The sequence below is a fragment of the Molothrus ater genome, chromosome 3 (assembly GCF_012460135.2).
Source record: "Molothrus ater isolate BHLD 08-10-18 breed brown headed cowbird chromosome 3, BPBGC_Mater_1.1, whole genome shotgun sequence".
Classification (NCBI taxonomy): domain Eukaryota; kingdom Metazoa; phylum Chordata; class Aves; order Passeriformes; family Icteridae; genus Molothrus; species Molothrus ater.
The window spans coordinates 41,816,257-41,843,997 of NC_050480.2; the positions used below are offsets into that span (position 1 = coordinate 41,816,257).

At 37.6% G+C, this 27,741-nt stretch overlaps 1 protein-coding gene across 2 annotated transcripts in view; it reads right to left on the reverse strand.

Annotated features, from left to right (window-relative positions):
- Positions 1–2,345: 2,345 nt before the first annotated feature.
- The window catches only part of GALNT2 (polypeptide N-acetylgalactosaminyltransferase 2), an 86,641-nt gene continuing 61,245 nt past the window's right edge, over positions 2,346–27,741 (reverse strand). For both annotated transcript variants that reach the window (XM_036380593.2, XM_036380594.1), the window contains exons 8-16: positions 21,468–21,555; positions 17,606–17,693; positions 16,958–17,061; positions 13,330–13,456; positions 9,971–10,063; positions 9,686–9,769; positions 7,798–7,924; positions 4,057–4,176; positions 2,346–2,838 (exon numbers count right to left, since the gene is read on the reverse strand). In XM_036380593.2, coding sequence (XP_036236486.1) covers positions 2,683–2,838; positions 4,057–4,176; positions 7,798–7,924; positions 9,686–9,769; positions 9,971–10,063; positions 13,330–13,456; positions 16,958–17,061; positions 17,606–17,693; positions 21,468–21,555 — 987 coding nt within the window. In that variant the 3' untranslated portion in view covers positions 2,346–2,682. The remainder of the gene's footprint in view (positions 2,839–4,056; positions 4,177–7,797; positions 7,925–9,685; positions 9,770–9,970; positions 10,064–13,329; positions 13,457–16,957; positions 17,062–17,605; positions 17,694–21,467; positions 21,556–27,741) is intronic.

Consider the following 27,741-nt stretch of genomic DNA (forward strand, 5'->3'; position numbering starts at 1 on the left):
ATAAAATGAACAAGTACAAGCTCTGTACAGCAGACTTTTCAAACCAACTGAAAAAAACAGTTTCCAAACTATGTTTTGAAAATCTGCAAAATAAACAGTATCACCATTCTTGTTCTGAAGACGGTAAGAAAAGTTCTCAGGAGACTCCATCACAATTTGCTTCAAGGGCTCTTAATTTATCTTTCAAACAGATTAATTTCTTCAGCATTAAAAACCCCTAAAATCACAGTAAGTAACTTTGGCACACTGTCATGTAAACATAACAAAAGGATACCACTTCTTGTCTGTTCTCTCAAAGAAAAGCATACAGCTCCTATATTAAAACCCCTATGCACAACATCCATGGGGAATTACTGAAAAGATATTCCTACTTTATGAATATTGCAGTCATTAAAGACTAAAGTGATGGAATATGGATTTTTTAAAAATTTCTTTTTACTAGCAATTCAGATTCAGAGATAATCCAATTCAGAGATAAGAGGCAGGCCAATATTGAGAGTTGCAGCTGCTGATTTCAGTTAATACCACCCTCAATCAGATCAAAGCTGTGAATGGAAATACCTCCATGGTTGAAGCTGAGTGGTTGGGTTTTTTTAACTTCCTTTTAAATTCTGTTTTCTGAAGCCTCAAACAACTGGTTTGCTGCTGAGCTCATATTTCAGCATTTGTTTTCCAAAACATGAAGGCATCTATTGCTATGTTTATGAAATATGTTCTTCAAGTTCTAGCTAGGTCAAAGGCTACAGGGAGAGACTAAAAGCTGAAAATAGTTTATCCACTGGCCTTTAAAACAGGCAAGTTTTGGAGAAAGTGGATTGTGGATAAGCAGAGAAAAAGTATTAATTATTTATTTAAAAAGTCAGATGATGATGGATGGGTAAAACTGGATTTAAGGGCCCCATCCAAAAGGTAAGCAGGTACCTGTAGGCCATAACTTCAGACACACAAGGCATCTATGGGCACAGTAAAGCCACCTTGCCCATAAGAGTACCATCTCTACACCTGATGCACAGGTACAGCCAAGGGAAAATAAAAAAAGTCAGGAACTACTCCACTTCCAGGACAAAGAAAGAGGGGAACTGTATCAGCATACTACAGTACAGCAGATGTTTTGCATCTCCTTATGATCAACCCTTATATTTTCCCAAGATCCATCTTTCCAAAACCACTTCCTGGCATTCCATGTCTGCACTAATTTTTGTCAATGCTGTCTTACTTATTAATACTTTTTTACCTTCCTTCTCATTTTAAAAGCTCATTGAAGCATTTGCTTTTAATAAAAAAGTATATAGTCTATGCAAACATAAGAAAGGACAGGTCAAAGTTGGGGTTACCTTTGACGAGCATTGTTTTATAAAAATGACATCAGCTGGACTGAAGCTGCAAAATGCACAAGTTCTATGGTTAAAAACACATAGGCTATGCAGGTATCCAGGTTGATTCCCAGAGTCAAGCCTGAATTCATTCAAAAGCTACATTTAAAGAAACAAAATGGAAGAAAATTCCCCAGTAGTAGGTCTATAAATTAAGCAAGTGCAATTCAGAGATATTACATAGCTGCTCATCCTTGCAAATTAAAATTCAGATCTTGTGCTGTTGTCAGTGGTGTTTCAATTCTAACTTATTTCTACAACTCAAAAGGGGAGCTTGAGACAATTTTTTCCTCATTAGGGCCCAGAATAAAACTCTGCCTGAACCAATACACCTGCACAAAAGCTCTGTGCAGTTTATATAATTTTGTAACAAAGGAAGAAGTATTTTAAAGACAAAGTACTACAGAAATGATCAACACAAATATAAAGTACAGGTTTAACATTATCCAGAGCACAGATGATGAATTCCCAAGCTGGAATAAACAATCCAAGCAATCATCTGGGCAGATGCATTGACTTCCTCTGCTATTTTCTTTCTCCTTTCTCCTCCTGAGTTTCATGATCTCCAGCGAGGGTGAAGTGTTAAGAAGTAGATCCAGTTTGCAAAGCAAAAGCATCCAGTGTTAGCAGGGACATCACACCCAGCAGCACAAAATCCGCACCCTCCGAGTTTGTCTCTCCTACACTCCAATCCAATTTCTGATTATACATATGTCAATCACTTTGTTGATAATTATAGGATGATGAAAACTGATACAAATCATTGGGAGCTGACAATATATATACTTTCATATATTTATATTTAGAGTCCATCATAGAAAAGTTCATATTCAAATTACCAAGTACACACAGGAGAAAAAAAAAGAAACTTCAAAATGACACTTCTGGTTCTGGAAATGACAAACCATGACTTCTATTCCAATGGAGTTTTCAAATTACCTTCTCCTAGTAATTTTTCCCACCCTCCCTCCCACACTGTTCCCCACAGATGTTTCTTCAGATCCTTTTGTTTACAATACGTCAGTTGTTCCTAGAGTTAATTATCTGCTGTGCAAGTAGTAGCTGAAGACAGAAAGGAACAGTTGAAGTCTGCAGCACAATTCCTTCTTCCTGTGATGCTCAGTGACATCTTTGCAGTGCTCTGAGTCCCCTGGATCCCTGCTGTCTGCTTCAGCACTCTACTTTCAGATAAAGGTGGAATACTGAGGTATATAAGTTCAGTGGAAAGTTTTAAGAAATACATCAGTAATTCAATCAAAACTTTGCCCAATGTTTTTCAGTTGAAACAGCACTTTGCTTGTAAGTCCTTCTACTGCTGCAGATTAAGTGTGAATTTCCACTGCTGTGACAAAGAAGGATTGCAGATCTCAACGGTGAGACCACCATTTTTGGCATTTCGGCTGTCTAGACAGAGGTTGCTGCCAACGTGCCTCAGTTTAGAATTGCTTTCAATTTGTTCCCATTTCTGGAAGAGAAAATACAGTTATTGACCTGGAAAAGCAGGAAAAGGAAGAATTCTACATCATGTCCTTTGCAGCCTTCATAAGCTTCCCTGGCTTGTGCCTGGAAATGTGTACAAACAGGAGCAGTTTGGATGATCCTTGAGTAAGAGTAGGTAAGTTCTGGCAAGCCTTGCCAGAACAGCTGTTCTTTCTGCTAACACTCTGCAAGACACAGAATACACCAACACATTTCCCTCTAGTTCAGAACTTCTCAAATACACTACCTCACCCTGTTACCTGTGTGACACCTTTGGTCTGAAGAAAAAAACGAGAATCAAAATCCATCCACATAGCACTACAATACTAAGCATAGAGAAGCAAGAAGCACATTCACTATAGTCAACTCTACAGAAATCCAGAAATTTGTCAGACACCTTTCAATTCTACAGAAGATAAGAAATCTGTGCTGTCAAAAGTTCTTTGTCCAAGATGATGTCAAGGACAGAATAAACTCCAAATACAGGATTAAAAAAAAAAAAAAGGGGGGGGGGTGGTTTCTCTTGTATGTCTACCATAACATGCCTGTAAACCTTATCAAGAAAATCTTGCTTCCTTAGTTTCCTTCTCTGAAGAGTGGCAAGAATATTCCTTCCTTCATCAATAAACAGTGTTTCAGGAACCTATCTGCCAAAACAGATATAGAAGCAAGGAAGCTGGCAGATGATCAGAACTGATGACTGAGCAGAAAGAGATGAGTTGTTTTTTGACTAGATCAAAAAGATGGTATGACTCTGCAAATGTCAATTTCCTCAGTCATGGGAAATAGATGAAGTTACAATGCTGTATTGATAAAAATGAATTTGATGATTTCTAGGGCTGCTATAAGCAGGCCACGACTGAAAAGAAGGAAAGCCAAAACACATTTTCTGAGAAACAGCATACATAACATTCAAACTTCACTGAGTGAGACCTTTCAAAAAGACATTGTGGAATATACAAACTCTTTCAGAAGACACACAAGGCAGCTGAACGCTGTGACACAGCAATGGGTGAAACCTTTACATAAGGCCCTGTTGGGATAAAGCTTATTCTGCCCTTATGACAACATGAATCCTAGCTTCCCACACACAAACAACAGTAAAAGTAGAGCCTACAGAAGATATGACAGATCACCATGGCATTGTTTATTCACCATCCTTGTTTTCCCCACCTTTTGCAGAGTGCAATCACGACATACTAACCTGTCTGCTGTCGTTTTCCCTACAGCCCTGAAGTTTTATTAGTGAACCAGGAGCTCTGTCCACAACAGTAAGGCACAAATCCATGTGTTTCACTGACTTGTCCTTTGTTAAGGCCCATTCCTACAAAAAGGAAGAAACAAAGTGTACAAAATTGTGTATGTTAATACATGCTACCTCTGCATACACAGCCCAAGTTAAAATCCTGCAAAAAGCTATGTACTGGCATTAGAACAGTTCATTGTTTCCCACAGGGCAGGAGATGAAAAGTCCATCTCAAACAGTAATTCCAATTGCTTCAGTGTCCCCACATCAGCTCAGGGCAGAGCTTGCTGTTTGCTCCCTCTGCTGGCTTTACACAGCTGCTGCTGCCAGTCACACAGGGCCTCCTGGAAGATACTCCTCCAAATGCTTATTTTGTTAGGTATTTATTTTTGTGTGTGTGTGTATTACACCTGTCCCTTTCTTCTATGTGGAAGGATTTCTACATCTGTAAATATACATAAAACCCCTAAAAGCTTGGTCTGCAGCACCACTGGCCACCCTGCCCACACACTGAACAAAGCACATGGACCACAGTGAGGAAACAGCAGTTCTTAATACAATTAAGATTACCAGAAAGCAATACACAAAAGGGATAGAGAGAATGTTCCCTCCCATGCAAGGCATGATGTACAACAGAATCTCTGTTAAATGTATTTAAATATGCAACTCTTAAATAGAGAGCAAAGAGAAGCTGTTCTGCATGTACTGCTGCCAAGCTTGTTTGATCTCAGCATCTTTTCACACAGAGCCTGATCTTGCACTGATGTTCAGACTCTCTCCATATGCCTCTCTCCTTTCAAGTTTGGTCTCCAGGGTCCACACTGGTCTCCATTTGTCTAACTACCCTTTGAGGAAAGAAGCCACTTGATTAAAGCCAGGCTAATGATCCAAATCATGCTTATAAACTACTTAAAATGGCATGATTAGCTTCTCTCAAGCAACTTAAGAGGATTTAGTGTGGTATAATACAAAACCTTAGACATACAGGGCCAAGCCTGTATGTTAAATAACATTTAAATGTTATTTTGCATGTAATCAGTGTTTCAGAAATAAAATAAATGTATAATTACTTTGAAACTCAGCAGATTTAACAATTATTAAATCTCTTTGGGAAGAGATGCTCAGAACACTGTCAGAATTTGCAACCCAAGAGATTACAAGTAATCACAACCATACAGGTCTCAAGCCACTGGATGGGTTTACTGTACAGTATTCTGCAAGTACTAGAATGATGACAGCTGTGGAAAACAAAGCAAAGCCAGGACAAATCTGTGTATCCTTTTGTCTTCCAAACTCTTAGCTGATAACTTCTTTTACTCTCAGCATGTTAAACTCAGATGATAGCAAAATTACTTGCTTTCTCAGTTCTGTCCAGTAAGATGGCAACAAGAACCATTAATGTATAATAAAATATTAATAGTCACTTTTTTTTAGTTACAACCAAAGGAACTAAGCAAGTTCTTTTCAGAGCTTATCAGGACTTACAAACGGTCCCAAACTCTTCCCTGGTAAGATTTATAGTGAAAAATGACAGCTGAAAATACTACCAGGGATGTAGTAAAACTTGCATCTGAGAACCCTGCAGTGAGAATTAGAGCCTTGAAATGATTACCTTTATACATCTCTACCCTTCCATCAAAAAGCTGTATGAGCTCCAGCCACAACAGAAATTATGCAAGAAGTTAACCCTTTTAAAAGCCAAAGTACAGCTGCTTCATGAAAGCTCCAAGCCCTGTTGCTGGAAACATCTACATGATGGCCCCTCATGTTACAAGACACAGTGTATAGATACTTTCCTCCACAGATCAGTAACTATGACTATAATGGAGGTAAGATGGAACAAGTTCCACTACACCAGAGGAGAAACTGTAAGCAGTGTATATGCTCAGGGCACAGGCTGGAAATTGGATAGCTTTATTGCAAAAATCAGAATATCTGAGAAAATCTGTGTGAAATCAGAAATAAAAAGTTAGTAGACAAACTAACCTGAAACCTTCCCCTTGAACCTAAGTGCATTTGGTTTTACCTTTAGCTCTTTATCACAACCCTGCATATTTGCATATTCTCAAGCACACCACAAGCTACTCGGCCCTCTGGAGAGGCACAACTACCCCTGAGTTGTACCAGCCTGGAGGAGGGGAGAGCAGCGGAAAAAAGGGGCAGAAATCCTGGTTTTACTTAGGTTTTGCATTTTAAGTTGTGTTGAACATAAGACAGAAGACACTCTTCAACTTATAGAAGATTGTCACAGCCTATAATGTCCTTAACTCCTCAAAAAACCTCCTGATAAGAATAAGGTGCAAAACACAAAGTACAGATCTACAGACTGTGGTTTGTTCCCTATCCCTCTCCTCCCATGCTGTCATTTCTTTTCAACCCAATATGAGTTCTGCTTGGACATAAAATCTGGGTTTGACCTGTCTGAATGTCCTCTCAAAGGACTATGCACTTGTCCAGAGCAAGTGCATAGTGGATTGTCAAGGTCAATGCCACAGGAAAAAACACATACATAGAAAGAAGAGGGTCAGCTTCAGGGAGAGGAGTTTGAAAAAGAAAGATAACTTTGTGTATCTACAAAGAGCACACAACATCAGCAGAAAATTCTACGATTTCTGCTCCAAGGCACTTGTGACACATCTACCCTTTCTCCCAAAAACCCCACTGTGGTTTCTGAAAAGATGAGAGTACTTTCATAAAGGTAATTGAAAAAGCCTCCAGAGATAAATTTCCTTTAATGATAGGGAAAGGAGGCATTTCTCACATGTTGATTTGAATGAATTGTCATCATACATCTTGCAGGAAATTACTTCATTTTAGGCTTCATCTTATTTTAGGTTTTTCCTCTTCTAATTTAAATTAGAGTCTGACACTCATTCAAGAGTAGTTTTTAGTAGTTTTTAATTGGTCAGCCTTCTATTTTAACAGCTGTACTTGACACATTAATATTACATTTGATTTAAAGTCAGGTTTAAATCTGACAAGGATTTAGTGACAAAGCAGCACACAAAGCAGTGAGAACCTCTGTGTGCATTTCATGAATGACAACTAAGTCAAAACTGCATAAATAGATTCTTTGAAATAATTAATGCTCTCATTTAAAGATCTGACACATTTACAATTAGTTTAGGAGTAGGATTAGAAAGGATTTGTTAAAACACTCCCCTTACTGTGAGTGAACATTTAGGCACTGCTGTTTTCTAGAAGTGCCAAATGGGGATTTATGACAGATTTTTTTTATACTTCACTATTGCAAACTGTAAATGACTAACAGTGCAGCACAGCAAAGCATTCTTTTATTTTGCTGATCTTAGGCCATATGCTTAATGCAAACCAAATATTTTCTTAAGTAAAAATTGCTCCCAAAAAATCAAACACACCATTTCACTGGAAAAGAGCTTTCTATGCAAGTACAAAACCTCTGAGAAGGAAGCTATGGCCTCTAGTGCAACAGTGACAAAGGAAGGGGATAATGTGGTGCTCACAGAATGAATCTCTGGGCTCAGATTCTAATCCTGAAAACACAAACTTATATTTGAGGGAGAAGCTTTTTAGCCCATCTGTAACAACAACTGATGTGCTGGTTTAGATTCATCTTTCTCTCACCAGTACACAGTAACTGCTTGAGTTTAAAAGTTTAGCTTAACTTTCTTTCTTTTGTTCAAGACTTAGTGTAGAAAGCAAAATTAATGGCATACAGACCTGGTTTCCCCCGGCATTATGACATTCATAAACTCCAACAACACCATCTGCAAAATGGCCCAAAGTGTCAAGGCAATTGGTACCCTGCTGCAAAGCCCCAAAGGCTATATCTTGATGATCAGGTACCCTAAAACAAAACCAGAAATATCTGCTTGATTCAGTTCAGGGTTTGTTTGGCAGGTTTTTCCTACTTTTTTTTTTTTTTAACTCCTTGTTTGTAAAAAACACTCAGAGTATTTTTAAGATGAGAGGTTAAGGATGAATGATGACTATAATCTCAAAATCTCAATCATCTTTTGAGGGGAGGCAATTATCTAATCATTAATTGATCAAGCATGAGTAAACTTGCAAGCTTACCATGCACACAGTACCAGAAGACTTGTACCAGAGAAGGCGGGTGAACATACAAATGTGGCACAAAAATCAAATTAAAGATGACTTATCATTTAAAGTGACTCAAAGCTTAATGTTATCAATTAGCTCATCAAGTCCTTTTGTCTTTTCAGGCAACTTAGCTTGTGGCAGAAATAGGACACTACATGTTTCTCAGACTGTTTTTACTGAAATGTTAAAAAAGGGGTTAGGAATTAAAAAAAAGATCAAAGTTTTTCTGATATCTACTTTCTAATGGTTGCACATAAAGTACACTCCTAGCATGGAACCACCTAGGCAAGTCCATTCAGCAAAGTACAGCTGTGGGTAGAGCCCAGGAGTTCACACTGAACAGTAAAACAAGGGCATATCAGAGCCTTTAAAAACTCCAGACTATAATATGAGTATAATAATTCAACCCAGCAAAATGAGCACATGAGGGATGACAGAACAAGACAAAATTACATGTAAGTAATGCTTATGGTAGCACATTTTTCAGGGGAGACATTTTTTCTCACAGATTAAACAAAACCAAATATCCTTTGGCACTCTTAAGAGAAAATAAAGGAGAACTTAATTCCTCAGTATCATCCTGCTTTATGAGACTCATTAGTATGTATGGTTCTGCACATGTTGCACTGGGGCTGTAATAGCTGGTGCTGCTTTTGCATCTCAAGCCTGTATGTCACTAGCAGTTACCTAGCACCACTGACATGAAGTGGCCCCAGGAAAAAAACCTCAAGTATTCTTACAAGATACACACAATATCTTACACCACTACACTACCAGTATTAGGTTGACAGGCTAGTCAGACTAGTTAGTGGGCTCAGATCTGACCAACATACTTCTTAATGGATTATTTAACCAAAATCTTTCTATCCTTTCAAAAAGCATTTCTCTTCGAGGATTTCTCATTAGCTAGGATGTTCATGTTACAAAAACTGTTTGCAGTGTCATCCCTCACTTCCCCCTTCTCAGCCCTTCCCAGAAGTCAGTGATTATTCAGTGACAAGAGAAAAGGAGACCAGAAGGAATAGGAGACTCAGCTTGTCAGAGCCTTAGACATCTACCCTTGTCTGCCAAACACACAAGGCCCTCTTGTCTGCTGAATGTCATCATTTGTACTGCAACAAGATTCAGTCTCCTCACTTAACTAGGCATGGGCTTAGGCACGGGCAAAAGCTTTAAAGGGATGACAACAGGATACAGAATATGTGCTTTTGAGTTTGGGTAGGAGACTAACTTCAGGCTCAGGTAAGTTCAGTCCTTTGGACACTCTTCTCTAAAATATTGCAGCTGTAGTTGCCATAAGTAGAAAAAGCAGCTAACTATGGAAAAATTACTCTTTAGGAACAGAACTAAAAAAAAAAAGCAAATAAATCTGCAAGAAGCATTGCATTCACAGATAAAGTAAAACACATCCTTTATATCCAAGGATGGAGGAAGAGAAACCAATGATTTCTGGAGAGGGCAAAAAAGAAAATTCCATATGAACTCTGTTTCAGCCAAAACTCACCGTAACTCAGGATAAACATTTTCAAGATACCACTTAAAGGGTTTGCAGCTAAGTTTCTTTCTGAGCTCCATTCGGCTTTGAATACTAGAGGAGAGAAAAAAAAAAAGGAGTTTTCAGAGTCAGGCTACTGTCTTCATATATTTTATGGAATAAACAGAAAAATCAAGAACAGTAGAACTGTAGAAATATGTTAGAGACAACATCAGATTTAGCACTGCTTTCACCTCAGAAGGTGCTGTGTCATGAAGAATTAACAAATAGGATGAAGAAGCACTTGTGACTTACTTGCCATAAGGTACATTCCTGGCTGAAGGCACTGCTGCATAATAGAAATTTTTATACTCATCCATCCAGACTTCTGCTGCTCTGCGTGTATTTCTAGGGACAATCATATGAAACACATGGGTTATATTTTCTCTAGGTGCAATTAAACCATCCAATTTTTCCTCAGAATAATTTTAACCCTTCCCAGTACTATACACTGAGTTGCCCCAAGTCAGGCAGCAGACTCCCTATAAAAGATCCAAGTAATAGAAAACCATTAGAGTAACGTAACTGAAATCAATGGATTTATAATGAAATTTATATCTTTTCCACACTCCTCACTGCTGCAGGTTCTCATCCAGAATTTAACACAGATCTTTCAGTTCTTTCTGCAAACTTCATGGAATTTATTTGGTTGATGCACTCAAAGTTCCAAAAAGACACAAGCTGTCACAATACTTAAGCCTATGAAACAAACAAGTCTTCTATGGCTGAGGTAAGATGAAATGTTTTAAAATTTGAGAGAGATTGATTATTCTAATAAGTGGGAAAAAAACCCTAATCCAAATGTTTTACTTCTAATCCAACACATCTCTAACTAAAATTGCTGTATTTATGTAATTGGTGTCTTTAAATTTCCTTTTGGACTGCAACATGGTGCAATGGCTTTTTCCCTCCCCTGGCTTCCACGTAAAACTCATTTACTTCTACTGTTCATAACTCTATGCTTTGAAAAGGAAGTCTTACTTCACTTGCAACTGCCATGCTCTGAAGCTTACTTTACATTTGGCAGCAAGTTCACCTAAAGCAACTGGAGTGAACTCAGTAAGCAAATAACTTCTTTAATATGATTTTCCAATTCAAAAGACAAAACAATCAGGATTAAGTGAGGAGGCTTGCAGGTTGTTGAGCAAAAAGGATATGGGGAATGAAAATTTCACAAGACCAATCTGAATAATTTTTTTGTTTGAGGACTGATTTTTTTTTCTTGCAAAGATTTAATTTTTTGTAAGTAAAATCCTACTAGATTCAGATTAGAAGCTATGTGAATGTATCTTCACCTGCAGTCTCTCAGGCCTGTGTGAGTGTCAGTCACTCAGCCCTTCCTGTATGCCCAGCAACCAGCTGGGATGCCCAGAGGCCAAACAGATTTTGGTGGTGAGAGAGGAGGTACTTTGTTTGCCAGGATGTAACGACCCCAAAGGCACTTTCAAGGCCAGAATGCCTGCCTGTATCCCACTGGCCCATATTCATGGAGGAAGAAGAGCTCAGGCTTCATGTGACACAAATATGGGCACTGTGCAGATGCTGAGAACTGCCTGAACTAGCAAGGCCCTAAAAAACTCAGGGTGCTGAGGAACACAGCATGGGATACACTTAATGTTGAGCCACTTAATGAAACAGAGCACTGAGAGGCAGCTTTGCTAGGAGCAGACTGGGCCTGCAAGACTCACTGGAGTGCTGTGTTAAGGCAGCATTGGTCACACAAACTTGTCCCTGCCCACGTCACACAGCCAGGACATGGTGATGTGGTCCTCTCTCCCATGAAACAGGACTCCCAGTCTCCCACCCAAAATTACCAACCTGTTTGGGCTGCCAAAAGGCAGTGTGTACTGACTAGCCCGCTAAAAAGAGAGGAGCCCAGAACAAGCTGCCTACAGCCAAGAGACAGATGATGGCATAAGCCAACACATCCCAACTGCACCACCAGCACAGATTCCATGCACCAACTTTCTTGGCACCGTGGTCCTACACACGTGTATTATAACACCTGTACTACAAGGATATCCTACTACCTAGGGTTTCTTATCCTCTCATTGCTAAAATTGATTTTAAGGCATCCCATTATATTGGTTTGACATCCAAGAAAGCTATTTAACAGCACAAGAAAAGCCATATCTTGGCAACACCCCAAAGATGGAAAAGCTGCAGGAGTGGGAAAACTGCGCAGTATATTCATAAACTTATTCACTTTTATTAACCATGCTCCTTGTTATGACACTGTCATTTCAAAACCTCATTAAACTACACCAGTTGCATCCTAAGCTTACACAATGCAGTTTAAAAGGTAAAGCTTTCAACCCTCCTGATGCACACTATAAATGTTGGAACAGAGATGTGATGTACTGAGGACATTTCATTGCTAGCTTTTGTTTTCACATAAGTACTATTATTCATTTTTCACTGCGGCATAAAATATAAATCTCAAAGAATGGGAAAAAAGAAAAAAAATACTAGAGTGCCTACTATACTGAAAAAACCAGGACAGTGACTTTATTTTAGCAGATATTAAATTCATTAAAGTCACTTTGGTGGCATAACCAGCATGGAAGGGAAGAACTACACCCTAAGGAGATTCCTCAGTCTAAAGTGAATCACGAGTCCAAAAATATCAGCAGCTTAGAACATTCTTACGAATTTAAGTACATCTGCACTCTGTGTTGCTTCATGTTAAACAGAATTTGGGCTCCACATCCCTTCAAGTGTAAATAAACAATTTTATTTCCGCTCTTAGGCCACACAATCTTTAGCCGAGACTTGTAGTTCTCCAGCTCCCTGAGCATCAAGTCCAAGTCTCTAAACCAAAATCTACAGTGATTCTTCAGCTACAACTGATACAGCCTTGACCAAAATGCCCTCAGTACATTCATGCAATACTTTTATCCATATTAAGTCAAAACCACTATGAACATGCTGTTCACAGCACTTTATAGAAGAGAAACTGAGGAGACAGCTCAGTATTTCAGCTACTGCTATGCATGGGTACCAACAGGAAAATTAACAGGCATATTAATCTAAGCTTTTAAAACTGCAATTTCTTAGGTCTGTAGGCTTTTAAAACTGCAATTTCTTAGGTCTGTAGAGAATGCATTTTTAAACATAGCACAGGAAAGGCAAATATTATAGAGAATCAAGCTGCCAACCGACTGGCATAAATACTGAAATCAGTTTCCATAATATTTGTGTCTAACATGCTGATCATGTATTAATGAAAAGCAAGCAAAGCATATTCATAACTTAGTGTATTGTGGCTTTTTGTGAACAATGAAATTGTTTCTACAAAATGAAGTTTTATGACAGTTTTGAAAATAAAGCCTTCTTTAAAATCAAATACACACAATATTGATGAAATGCCAAGCTAAGCATTTCCTTATTTTCCAGATTCTAGGTCTGTGTCCACCAGAAGTTTCCCTCTTTCAACTCACAGGTTCTTCTCTCAATCTACATAGCTGACTCAAAGTCATTAGTTTCTTTTTAATTAATACTTTACCATGATAGATAATATTGCAAATTTTCCTAAAGACAAGATCCCTGAAATGGAATTACTGCCACCTGCTGACCATCTGAGGAAACCCAAACCATTGCTATTCAGCACTCACCTTGCAAACACAGTACCACTCCCACCAGGAAACGTGTAGGGATGCTGTTTGCGGAATACGTGACCCACTCTGCTGCAAGGGATGATTTCTAGGCTCCCACCACATTGCCAAACTCTGAATGAGATCTCTGAAATAAAAACAGGAATGAAAGACCAACATCATATACTACTGTTATTTTGTATTATATTTACAGAGAAGGCTTTTAGCAATTGTTGTTGAGACGATCAAGACAGTTTTTTTTAGTAAGTTCTAGGATAAACAAAGGCATGTATCTAAAGCATTCTGCAAGCTCAGCGGAAATAAACATACTATATTGGAAGCAAAATGTGTATCTTCTCTTATCTGAAGTTACCAGTGTTGCCCAAATCCATAAATCCTGCTGCAGTGAGTTAGGTATATGTGCTTTATCTGAACAGCAAACAATAGTAGGCACATTTAATAAATAAATTAATGACCTAGTTTATAACAAATTTTCAGCTAAAAATAGAGTAACTGAAGATAAGTGAAAGATAAGTGAAACCAAGGCAAACTAAAATAACCAATAGATTTGAGCTGTTAACTTATTACAGCAGATAAACAAACACTCCCAAACAGTGGAAGGAATTATATCAAATCAATGTTGACTTGAGGATAGACCAAATAACAACATAACTTCTGTAAATTCAAGGTTATGGACAGTACGTGTCTAAGCCAAACTAATGATCTGAGCCACCTAGTGATGACACAAAGGTCTAAAACTTTTCTCAACTTCAACTTCTGATTGCAGAAGTCACCTGGAGAGATAACTTTGCCACAACCACAAGTTAGAGAACATGCTATCTTCATTGCATGTCCAGAGAAAATTTAGAAAAAAATAAAAGTAGATAAAAAGAGATGCTGTGATTTCAGCTGTTGACAGTGTAAGTTAACTGCCTTTCTTCTTGATTGCCATATTCATGAATCCTAGACAGTCAACACAGCTCAAGCTGTAGATAGATCATACTCCAAAAACATGAATGACAACATTGTTTTTGACAGTATTCACATAAGACAACTTATTTTTCATTTCTGTACACCTTTCAGCACCTTAGATTGTGAAGAATCTCAAAAAAATGAATGTTACGCAAAATAGCTCAGTGGGAAACACAGCAAAGGACGAGAATACAGGGAGAAGCAAACTAATTACTACTTGTACCAACACGGCTTCTAAAGCCTGCATGGAAAAAGAAAAAATATACAGCAACTAAAACTCAAAACAACCCCACAAACTCCTTTAAGACATCTCTTTTGTTATACTCAAACAGTAGGAAATGTTACTACCAGAGCAAGTTCAGTGGACATAGTTTTTAAATAAAAAGGCATAAGTAGCACATCAAAAATTCTTTATGAGATCAAGTCACATTTCTGTAAGAGATTTGTTCTTTTTATTGGAGTGTGTCATCAATATAGAAGACAAGGAATGTCTTACTCATTCCCTGGTTTTAGAAAAACTAGTAAGAAAAGCCTAGGTTTTCAAATTAGACTCAAACCTTCTCAAGGTCCACCCAGCTCTCTGGTATACTTTGATTTTCCTAAGCTAATCAAAAAGCATCCTAAACATACTGAGAACTGAAGTTTCTGAGTTGGAAAAGAGATTGAACTAATCTTGATCCACTTTTTGTACAGCACACATGCATATGCATTACCAGTTACATTTAGCAGCAGTCTGAGAATGTACCTATCTTCATGGCAATTTGGGCAATTTAGAGAAAATACCGCAGGCTCATCTTAAAATTTGTCAAATTGGTACTGACATGTGAACAAAACCTCATAACAGCTGCTCTGTACATGCTTGAAGGAAAAATGCTAGCTTTTATAAATGAATATGATGTGCAGAATTATTTTGCTAGTCCATTTAGCATTTATTTGCATGTAACACCAAGCCCCTGATATAGAGTTATACTTGAGAGTAAAGAGGCCTGACAAGTGTGCACATTGAATTTTAAACTGCACATCACAGATTTCCAGTTATGTGCTGCATGTGTCATTTATTGCCAATTAAATCATATGCCATGTGAATTTTACTCATCTTCAATTAGTCCAACAACTAGGAAGAAACCATTAGCTGCCTTCTGCCTGCTTTTCAGGCACCCCTAAGTCTCCATCTTTTTCTTCCCAAGGAGGGGGAGAAAATGAATAGAGCAGGAGCAAAATAAACATCTCTTGGCATCCTTGAGAGAGAAGCTGTTGCTTGTGCCCTTTTCTGCTATCAAGGCCTCAAAGTAGTTGCTAAGTGTTCAGAAAAAAAACTCAGTAGCTCAAGAACACGCTTGTAACTAATCAAATATTTAAGTGCTCAAGTGGCAAAAGTGGTTTTCAGAGTGAAAAGAGTATTGCTGCATTAAATTAATCCAATAACTTTCCAGGACATTTAAAAATGAAAAATTATTATGTTTACATAAATACAATTTAGCAATATTCAGCCAAAATAGCAAGACAACAGAAACATGGAATGTGACTGCTCAAAATACCCGTAGGGTTTCTTTGAGAATTGCCCAGGATGGTCAGAGACAGGACTGTAGGAACGCCCCTTCCAACTTTTCAGTGTGTTACAGCAGCATTGAACATTTGGTTACCATGTCTCCACACAGCAGACATTTCCTTGTAGGCCCAGCATATGCTTAATGCATATGCAGATTTCAGTAACTCAAAATACTTGTGGGTTTTTACAAGTTCAATGTATTTCAGGATTTTGCAGCTAGCATGTGCAGCAGAGAAGCTTATATGCTTAGAAGCATTCCTAAAACGCACTACTTGGAATGTCTGAGATGCATCTCTACCCCAAAAAACTAAATTAATGAAAAACTGGAATTCTTGAGGAGGTGTAAAATTCTGCTCCTTTCAAATATTTCTTGTTTTAAAACAAGTATACTGGCCTTAACTGGAGAAAACCTCTGCACAATGCTGTAATGCAAATAGCCAGGAAACCTACTAATGCCAGATTTAACCACCAGGTCAAAGGAGAATGGCTAAAGCACAAGTTCTCTCAGCCCCTCCTCTCTCTTGCCTAAATCTCACTTGTGTACACATCTGAAAATAAGGAGTTACAGAAAAAATGCCTTCTCAACCATTAATATCTTACAGTGCTAAAGAAGAGGTATAAAACGACAAAATTCACTAAGTTTAGATGCCAGGCAGAATACTACTGGCAAAGTTCAGAAACAGATAATTCTTCAGTCAGCTAAGTTAATTGATTTATTAAGGTGTATCTAATAACATTAAATTCATTCTCCTGCATTCCACTTTTCATGATTAAATTAAGCAACATCTTAAAAACGTGCCTTCAACTGTCAGCATTTAAACATTATTATACTTAATTGCTGATCTACAGCCTGCATTTTTTACTAACCAACTTCCATTACAAAAAAAAGTAACTGCTTAATGAGCTAATACTTTTATTCCCTCATATTTAGCATATAATTTCTCATTTGTTATAATTCTTTCATTAAAATAAATGTTTTGGATTTTGCCAATAAAGTGTATGAAATTTAAATGCTGGCTTTTAATCCTCTTTGCACAAAATCAGAAAAACCATGACTCCTTGACAATAAAGGAAATTATGAAACCTGCTTTCATTCAAGGTTGATCAGAAGGGAAATAATACACATACCTAGATTTTCTCCACCCCAAACATCCATCATCATGTCATACTTTCCTAGTTCTTCAAAATAGGATTTGTCCATCACAAATAATCCACCAGCTATCATGGGTGTCCTAAAGAAAAAAGAAAAACATAAATTAGTTACAGAACCATGAACATGGGGTTAACTATTGTTTGTACATCAAGATTAATAGTTTCTTGAAAAAACTGGCAATGTTTTTGAATGAAACTTATTTTGCATCTATCACTTCAAATGTTGTTTCCACACGTTCCTATGGGCCATTTCTATGGCCATTACCACCTTCTGAGGCAGCTTCCAAATTTCCACTTGGCTCACAAGTCACTTACTTTAAGGATGGCGATTTGTGCCAGCAAAAAAACATTAAAACTGATGCTGTATTTTTAGCCCTCAAAACACACCAAATTTAAACTGAGTGACATCTACTTCTTAAGGGTAAACAATTAACTAGTGTGTTTTAAGCAATTTTTAAATACCATTTATTTCTGAGAATCTCATAATGCTCCATATAGGTGAATGAAATTTCAATTTTGATGTAAGATATAGTGAAGATATCTTTTCAGACTCAAAGAAGATGATTTCTAACTCTCCTTAATTGCAAACTACAATCTATTTGAGAAATGGTGGTACAGACATACTTTATGGGAGCAACTGGATTTCCTTGTCGTGCTCTTCTTTGCTCTGGTGTCATGTAATCCCACTTGAATACAAGATTCCAGTCAAAACCTTCAAGAAGAAAAGTTGGATGTTAAAATTACTGTGGTCATCATTCAACTTGTAGTAACAATGCTCATTAAAAACACCAGGAACTGTAGTTAAAATGAAAAATTTAAACATGTGCAAAATTCTGGGTAGAAAACAAATAAGAAGTCCAGACGAAAGGTAAAAAAAAAAGAGTAAATCTCAACCACCAAATAACTTTGGATCACTTGTCTTCATCTATTTCACAAAGTGGGAAACCCAAGTGGCTTCCTTACATCAAATAGAAAAGATCATATGATGATCTTCCAACCATTAAAAATGCTCCCAACAATCTTTACTGAATAACTCCATTTCCACTCTTTAGCAGTGATCTCATATTTACATTTACACAGGCTTTATGCAGTACTCTTGGAGGCAACTCTAACAGCAAGAGCTCTCCATCATGAAGGTCACAACAAATTATGTAGGTTCCACTTATCTTGTCAATATTCATTTAACTTCATACTTTAAAAACATTGTGTTTTTAAATGCATCATTGTTTAAACCCAAGGCAAGTGCTAGAGCACCAAAATCTTACTTTCCTTATGCATATACGTGTAAGTGTGAACACACAGTAACAACTGGTCTGGGCCTGTCGTGAGTTAAGCACAGAAGCACAAAGATCACTAGAACAGACAAGATCAATAGGTCACCTATAGCAGCTTTCTACATTAGAGCCATTAAATTACCTCTTCTAGGCAATGATACAGAGCTCGTATAGGACAAACTTCTTATAGGAAACACTTTCAGAACAGTTTTTGTGCTGGGTTATGCTCATAATCATGAATATCTATTTAAAAAACTGCACAAGACCCATAGCCCTCTCCCAGTACACCTAGGAAATCAGCCTTGTACACTCTGCCTGCTGCCAAACATTTAGATCCTATGAGGTCATGTAACGAATGATTTCCAGATTTCTGGTGCACAGATGTCAATAGTTTTCATTCTCCAGTACAAAGATAAAGCAATTGCTTTGTGGGGAAGTGGAGAAAAAAGCTTATGTGAACAGGCAACAATTACAGCCCTACAAACTGCTCGTCTGCATCCATAAAGGTGCATAGCAGTGACTGATGTAGGAAGTTAAAAACGCAGTTTTCGGTTTAACTCACAAGATACTTATCACACACAATACAGAAATTACCCTGAACAGTCTTTACAGCATGCATGGCAGCTCCTTCTTTCCATGTCTGAGTATTTCATGAAGCATTGCACTGTAAAAATGAAAGACTGTCAAACTACTCCAAAACTCCAAGTAGCAAAACTGAAAAATGGCTCCAACCCACAGCACTGCAAAGCCTCCAGCATGAAGAGTAAAATGAGTTCCAATAATTCCATGCAGTTAAAAAGCCACATTTCATCCTAGATAGCCAGCAAAATTACTTGCATCTGGGAGAAGTTGAAAAACGTCCTGTTCTGCAGCAGCAGCTGAGAGAGACACAGTTACTGTGTACTCCAGTGAACACAAGGGGTCTCTTTTGGAACACAGCACTCTCACAAACTGAACAAATGTATAAAGCCTCTACCCACTCAAAACTGCTTTTCCATCTCCATTTTCACAGACTCTGGGAAAAATCTGCACTCAATGAGATAGTATCAGTAACTCTGTAAAAGGAGTATTTTTAAACACAGTGCATATCCAGTATGAAACTCTATCCAGTGTAAACTGTATCACAAGCATACTCTAAATTATTAGCTCTCAGTTAACTACAGCTTGTTCAGTAATTGTGGTGTTTCTCAGGGTGGCTAAACAGTTTCAGAAATCCCCCTCAAAAAAAAAAACCAAACAACATAACAACCAAAAAAAATCAAACAAATTAAGAACCTGTAACATTAAATGCACGGATTTAGTTTTGGCCAGACTTGGGAATTACTTCAGACTTTTTCACTTAGAAAAAAAGTGTGTACCATTTGCTAGGTTGCTTGTCTGGGGTGATTAAGTCCTTTCAAGACAGACCAGGCACAAATGCTGTCCCAGCTGTTCCAACTCTCCATGCTTCAGCCACACAGACACTGTACCTAAGGTTGAAAGCATAGTTCGGTTTCCATGTTTAGACTTGGCCCCAGTGAAAGTGTCCTGTGGTGCCAAATGCTGTAGTGCCTCTAACATGGCAATTTGTCTTTTGGGAACTGACAAATATATTATTTATATTTCAACTGACCCTCAAATAGCTTGGCACACTAGCAGGTGCAAAATTTCCATTAAGGTCAAAAAAGACAGTTTCTCACTCCTCAATCGTAAGTATGCAGGTAGGAAACATGCACCTTAAAAAATGAAAAACCCAATCTCTTATGTACAAAAAGAAAAAATAAGTACTAAAAAATAATAGATAAATGAACAAATTAGGTAACATAGATTAAAAGATAAAGCATGAAGGGCAGTAGTAAGTGAAACAATCCTCTCCCACTTAACTTGGGAAGAATTTAGCATAAATCCAGCAGCAACCTGATCTAAGGCTTCAAAGAAAGAATTCCTCCTCCTGCTCCTGCAGACAACAATAAAAGCCACACAATGGTATAGGGATTTCTGTAGTTAATATTTAATGAATAGATTGGATAAGGACCTTAAGGTTTGATAATGCTGGCACATACAATGGCATAGAACTATACATTAGCACACTGTGAATATATGCACCATAGGTGTCATTTCAAAACATTAATTAAAAGGACATAGAACCTCTCACCTCCAGACCACTGGAGCATATGCAACATTATGCAAATATTGCTTTTATTTTAGTTCACTGCAACAACCTAGGTGACCGGTCAGAGACTAGAATCTAAAATAATAGATTGGAAACTGTTTTTTCCTTCCTCACTTCAGGAAATCCATTCAGAAAAAGATAGGACACCCTGAGAACAGCACTCTAATTTTTATATTGTGGCTCATTTTACACCTTCTATGCAGACAGTTGTGTTTCCACGGTTGTAGGTACAATTATTTACAAATAATAGTTGAAAAAGGGGGTAAGTGGGTAGAGAACAACTATTTTAAATATTAGATTCTTGTTAGCACTTAAAGAAGTTTTAAAAATCTGTAATAAGTAAGGAATTTAGCATGTAGTTGCCCTCTCCCTCTTTGAGAAAGAAGATGAGAATAATTTTTTTATTTATTCTTATTTAGGGCTTCAAAAGTCTTCTTGCTGTTTGCTGTCAATACTTTACACTACCTAGCCATATTGAAATTGTAGTACTTCTCAGTTTAACTGGGGATATTTTCAATGGCAAAGGTATAAATACTACAAATTTTCATGGTCACATGTGAGTGTTTTCACAATTACAGATCATGGCTAACAAACATTTATTTTTTTAAACACATTCCAAAGCCTTCTGCTTATTCAGAAGATTTTAACTTTTTAAGCGAACCAGCATCTTGAAAAAAACCTCATAGACACTGCATTGTTGATGGGCTTCTAAACTAGTGAGCAATTAATGCCTGTGTTATCTAAAAAGAGAACCATAACTCTGGCTATTAGCTTTTTCTGACACATTTACACAACCCTACAAACCTTGGATCAAGTCTTGCATATTGGTAAAAGGCAGCATAAACTTATAAGAATTAGTATAATAAAGATGAACTTTTAAAGCAGAGAACAGTAAGGCCAATTAAAATCCAAGCCAAGAAGTAAGTGACCTATGGAACTTGAAACTAGATCTAGGAAAGGGAAGAACAGTATGTTAATTGCCCATTCCACAACTGCAGTGATTATGAGCTTTGATTCTTGATGGGGTTTTTAAAGTCTGAATTCCAGTACAGGTACATACCGCCTTTTAAATCAGCTGACGCCCCCACGTACTGGAAGTTGTCCATATTAATTACATCAATAATAGGAGACACAACTCTGGTCTTGTCCTAAAATAAATGTTAGAAAGTAATATTGAAATAATGAAATTATCAATATATAAAGATTCAGGCAGGATGTGATGTTGAACAGTTCAGCAGGATTTCATTAGCATGTCTCCCCAGCTCTCCCTCTACTTCCAAAGAGCCTGTGCTGTGAATAGCACTGCTCAGCACTGCTTCAGAGAGCAGAAACCATAGCATAGGGTGTGACTGGAAATCCTCTTTCTATTCTAGGCTACTTTTATTCAGTAATCCCCCTCTTCTGACTTGCTCTTGAAGAAGGCAGCAAACCTGTGGTTCTAAAGGCAGTCAAGCAAACAGCCCTTCCATTCTTACTTTTAAACCCAATGCAAAGAAAAGCATCCAGACAATTCATATTTTTCACGGCAAGTCTCCAGCTATGCAGTGGACTACAGTCTTATCATTACAACCTTTAAGGGACACTTAGGCCTTTCTGCAATCAGAAAAGTCTTAGGTTAATGTCAATCCATTTCACACTAGGAGAATCACACTTCAATAACCTATACTCAGATAGGAAAGAGAACCTAAAAAGCACCTCAGACTCATGGATACTATTAATCTCCAGCAGTTAAGCTTCCAGTGGTACAGATAACCACAGTCCTTATCCAACCATGGTCTTGTATACTATTCTGGGCAATGTTAATTATTTTAACTGATGTTTTTGCCAAAATAGTTTAAGAACAAAAATCTTTCCAACAACTCCGTGTGTATTATCCAGCAGAATCACAAGACCTCAGTGTTCTAAAATAAGACTCATCTAATGTTAGAAATGCAGTATCATGGTTAAGCCAGTTTGTCTCCATGAGTTATTGCTTGAATTCAAAATAAAAGTTTGGAGCTGCACAATTTAACATCATTCAGAGAACAGATAACTTCAGAACAGCATATCATCAAATCTGTGAATATAAAAAAAATGTTTTGAACAAACAGGAGATATTTTGGTAACTCCTATTATAGAGAAACTGTTCTCATGGTTAAAAGAAATACAACCTAAACATCTCTATTTTAGGAATTTATTTTATCAGTATGTCTTGAAACAACACTACATATATTCTAAACCGTGGTTCAAGCATGTATCCCCCTTACTAACCAGTATTATGCAGAACAGACTGGAACCAAATTAGTATGAGGCTGAGGTCATAATAAAAGACTTAAAAGCAACTTAAACAAATGCTTTGCTTGGTCCAATAAGAACCTTTAACAACCATTTTCTTTTTATTGAACCTTAACTATTCAATCTCTGCTGATTTTAAATCAGCCCTAATTACATAAACGGCATCTACTAGGTCATTCTGCCTGAGTGAGCAAAAGGTCATGAATTTCTGTATCATCCAAAAGAAGAATTCAAGCAAGCCCAAGAGAATTCAAGCTGAAGACTAAGTGAAAAGCTGAAGACATTGCTTTTTCCATTTCCTTTACTATCACTGCAGCTATGCCAACAAGGCTAAAAATTTGCTTTCATGAGAAATGTAATAGAACATCTAATCTGGTCTCCTACTGAGAATTAATTCATTTGGTCTAAAGCAAACTAGAAATACAAACAAAAAAGGCCAACCTGCCATATTTCCCCATGGATGACATCTTTAGCTCCTGTTTCTCCTAGCGACAGCCTCAAGCCCATGTTTGCAATGGCAAGCAAGGCACAGTGTTGCTAACTCTGTTGTACTTGGGAGGGAATTACAATTTACTGCATCTTCCCTGCAAAGTCCTCTGTGTGTGTGTGTGTGTGTGTGTACACCTTCCTACATCACTGAAATGCTTTAGATGTACCCATGCCCTTATTTTAGGCATTCTGTATATAGTGATAGAATTAGGAAACTCCCTTAAATAAAGACTGATGAGGCAGAAGATATCGACCTGTCCAGTTATTCACAGTTTATTTATGAGCATAAAATACAAAAATGAAAACATCCTTCCTTTCTTTCTCATTTATTCCTTAGCTGAAATTGAGACAGATTATACATCTATGCCCCCTCAAAGTATTTTTGAATAAGATTTGTTTTTCAAATAGTTCTACTTGATCAGGTTCAACCTGGTGGTAAAAGCTGCCCAAGTTATCAGGTGCCACATTAGGCAGAGCTTCATTTAGGCTTCAGCTTATCTCCACCAAGTTGCATAAGCAGGTTGCATGTTGTCTCTATACACCTGAGCTTTTACTGCTGGTCTGATTATTTCTATCAATATCAGTGCAACACCAAACTAACACCACTTGCTACACCTAACATATTTAAACAACTCCCAGTTGTTTCTCTGACAGCCAAATACCCAGGCCATGTGCATTCAGTCTTGATGTATAACCCTCACATTGTTGGCTTGGCAATGTGCTGCCCTTCTGTGACTTGAAATTACAGGATTTGCTCAGTAGCAAAGCAGAAAAAAGCTCTGTACATTCTTAAAGTGATGCTTTGCAGAGCATTAGAAAGTTGTTAATGCAGACACTGCTAAAAGAGAGCTTTGTGGGTCTCCAAATTAGAGTTCACTCATTTAAAAGACTAAAAAGCAGCTGGTTCCTTTAATCACACCATGCATAAATAAGTACCTTTCTTTAGGATAATTTAATGTAGAAAATCTTTTGCCCTCTATTGGAAAGTGCAACTGGAAAGCCATGTACTTCTTGGTGAACATAATAAAAAGAAATAGCCTGCAAACACTGTAAGTCTCTAGCACCTGAAAATTTGTAGCAAACCACATCATCTTGACAATTTATAAGGAAGTTATGAATACTCTAGAGAATTAGGCTTTATATATTGTTTTTATAAACCATGAGAAATTATCCTCGAGATTCTGCATTCATTGCTTCCCCCCTCTAAAAGTCTCAAGACACTTCAAAGATTAAAGAGAGAGAGAGAAGATATATATTTCTATATATATCTTATATATATATATATAATATATATAATATATATAATTTCTATATATATCTACCTAATATATATAAGATATATATTTCTTAAGAGAAAATATAAATATTTTCCTTTTAGCATCAGTTAAAAGTGATCTCACTCAAAGTCAAAAAATCTGAGACAGACATGAAAAAGCAAACCACATCTCACTTCTTAATTTTAGTCATTTTTCCTTTTAAGATCATCTCTGTTTAAAAATACCTTCCTAAATGTGACACAGGATTTACTGCTATGCTATGAAAACAGATTAGTTCAGTTCTGCACCAGAATCTTTCAATTTATTTTTCTCACACAATTGCTGAATTCTAAGAACAGAATGTCAAAGTGTTTAGAAATTTGAAAAGGAAAAAGCCAAGTAGATGAGTGCCCATGAAATTGCTAGTAGTTATAGATGTTTTCAGAACTGTGTATACTTATAACTATGCTGACATTTTTGAGGAATCAAAGGGTTAACCTCCACTGTCTCCTCATTTAATCACACACACAAAAAATCTAGAGGGCATAAAAGGTTGCCTTAAGAATCAAGCAGAAAACCACTCTCCCGGAAGGAGCAAAAGGTATACCAGCTCCAGGTTACACGAGTATCTGTACACATTCTGAACTCCAAAGTGGTCACCTTGTGCATATGCTGCTTCTGCACTGAGCTTTTGCTAAAATTGCTGTTGAAAAGTCCCTAGTAGAATCAGACCCCCTCCAGAAATGCTAAGCAAACATGGCTCCTGAAAAAAGGAAGATATTCTAACCAGGAATCCATCTTATAGAAGAAAACTCTCGGATGGATCATGTTTCAATTCAGGAGGAAAGTTTGATATCTCAGGTGTCAGAGGCAGAGCTTTCTAAAGTGGTTATAGCACATCAGATAGAGTTCTGCAGAACTGACTTGATTCAGACTGTTTCTTGGAAGCTGTATATTCTTATATTGTAACACACACTATTACTCTCCTAACACTCCAACAGAAATAAATGCCAAGTGGGCAATCCTGGAACAGAAAGAAAAAAAAGAAGAACAAAACACTTTCCACCAGATATACAATAGAAGCAGCTGCCTATCAGAAAACACAGTATTCATGAACAGGAGCCCTGACCTGAAAAAAGTTACCAGTGAGCAGAAAAGAGTTCATGTCTATTCAGCTTCTTGTCACTGAGACTATCAAAAAATGCTGCCAATTAACATCAACTAACATACTGTCTGCCCTGAGAGCTGAATTAATCCATTTAAAATAACAAAGAGCTGTCATATACAATATATAAACACTAACCTGGCCTTAATTATTTGAACAACCAGAAAACTTAAAAGCTGCTTTTTCAGTACCCATAGCTGTTGGCTGGGAATCTTTGCAGATGACAGTTAAATGGAATTCTATATCCATTATTTATTTAACAGTACATCAATCTTTTAAGACTGAGAAAAATATATTCATACAGTTGAAAACTATTCAGTGGTACACAATTAGTTTGTACTATGGTGACAGTTGGAAGCAGCGAGTTTTGAAGGATCTAATAATTCACATGCCACTAAAATGTAGCTGCTGCAAGAAGCAAAATATGCATCCGCTTCTCCAACCTAATACACCCCATTCAATGCTGGATCTTCACAAAATTGCCAGCAATTTAGTAAGAGGTTTTACATTCTGTTACAATGAAAAGGTAACATTTTTTCAAAGTCCATATCAGTTTCAGAAAGATAAATGAGTATGACCTGCAAAAAGTCATACAGAAGAGAAATGGGAAAATTACCAAGTAACTGTCTTACCAAATGCAGGGTTTTGCTGACCAAAACAACCATTTCTCTTCTAATTTCTTCAATAAATAGATGCTTCAAGTAGTTTACACAAAAGGCCTGAAAACAGCTCCCATGTCCTAGAATTCATTAGTGATTTAGCTGCAAGCATTCTCCGCTTCTTTTAGAGATATATTTTATGCCTTCAAGTTTATTTCCTAGTTAATAATTAGAGAGAAATTCCCCCAACCCTTCTGAAGCTGTAACACTTGAGATAGGTAAAAAAAATAGGAGGAAGTGCTATGGTACCCATGCTCAAGGCCTTTTTAGGCTCTAGGTACTTTAACAGTGTCCAGGTTTGAGCTGATTAGTTATTTCTACTCCAAAACAGGACTTCAACTGCTGATGTGTCTTGGGCAACTTGCAGTATTTCTGGAACACCTGGCAAATATAACAGCTATTGCCAATTTTATGAGGTTCAACAAGGCAAAGTGCCAGGTTCTGCACTCAGGTCACAATTTCATGCAATACTACAGGACTGGGGATGCTGACTGACAGCAGCTGAACATGACCCAGCATGTGCCCAGGTGGCCAAGAAGGTCAATGGCATCCTGGCCTGGATCAGCAACTGTGTGGCCAGCAGGACCAGGGCAGTGATCATCCCTTTGTATTCAGCACCACTGGGACCACCCCAATCCAGTGTCCTTTTCTGGGCTACTCACTCCAAGATAGTGAGGTGCTGGAGTGTGTCCAGAGAAGAGTAATGGGGAGCTATGAAGGAACACAAGCCTTTTGAGGAGGAGCTGAGAGTGTTTAGCCTGGAAAAAGGAGTCTCAGGGGAGAGTTTATGACTCTGTACAACTACCTCACAGAAGTTTGCAGCAAGGTGGAGATCAGTCTCTTCTAAGAAATAAAAAGCACAGGAAAGAGGAAATAGCTTCAAGTTACATCACAGAGATTTGGATTGGGTATTAGGAAAAATTTCTTTACTGAAAGAGTGGTCAAGCCCAGGGAAGTGGAGCGGTCACCATCCCTGAAGGCACTTATTTAAGAGATGTGTAGATGTGGCACTTCAGGGACATGGTTTAATAATGGGCTTGGCAGGTGCTTGGGTAACAGCTGGACTCAATGATCTTAAATGTCATTTCCAACCTATATGATTTTATGATTCTAAAAGGATGACAGGACCAAACAGAATAAAGAAAATCAGTCATCAATTGATAGCTTCTTCATTGGCACACTCAGTGTGTGGGGTTTACTTCCTTCTCTCTCCCCCATTCTGTTTTTGGAGAATGCAAAGGAAACCATAATGTGGGTAAGTGAAGAACTGGGCATTAACCAAACAGAGTAGCTTAGCAAAGCCATTTTGATCAGAAGCATTTTGGAACCAAACCTTTCCTGGAAGACGAGCTTTCCAGAAAGGGAATGCAATTAAGAAAGAATAAAAACCCTGTTGTCTTGAGTGTTTCTCAGTGCTTTTTTGGAATCACACTTCATTCAATTTCCACTTCAACTGAGTTCTTCCAGAGCAAGTTAACAAGTATAAGCAAC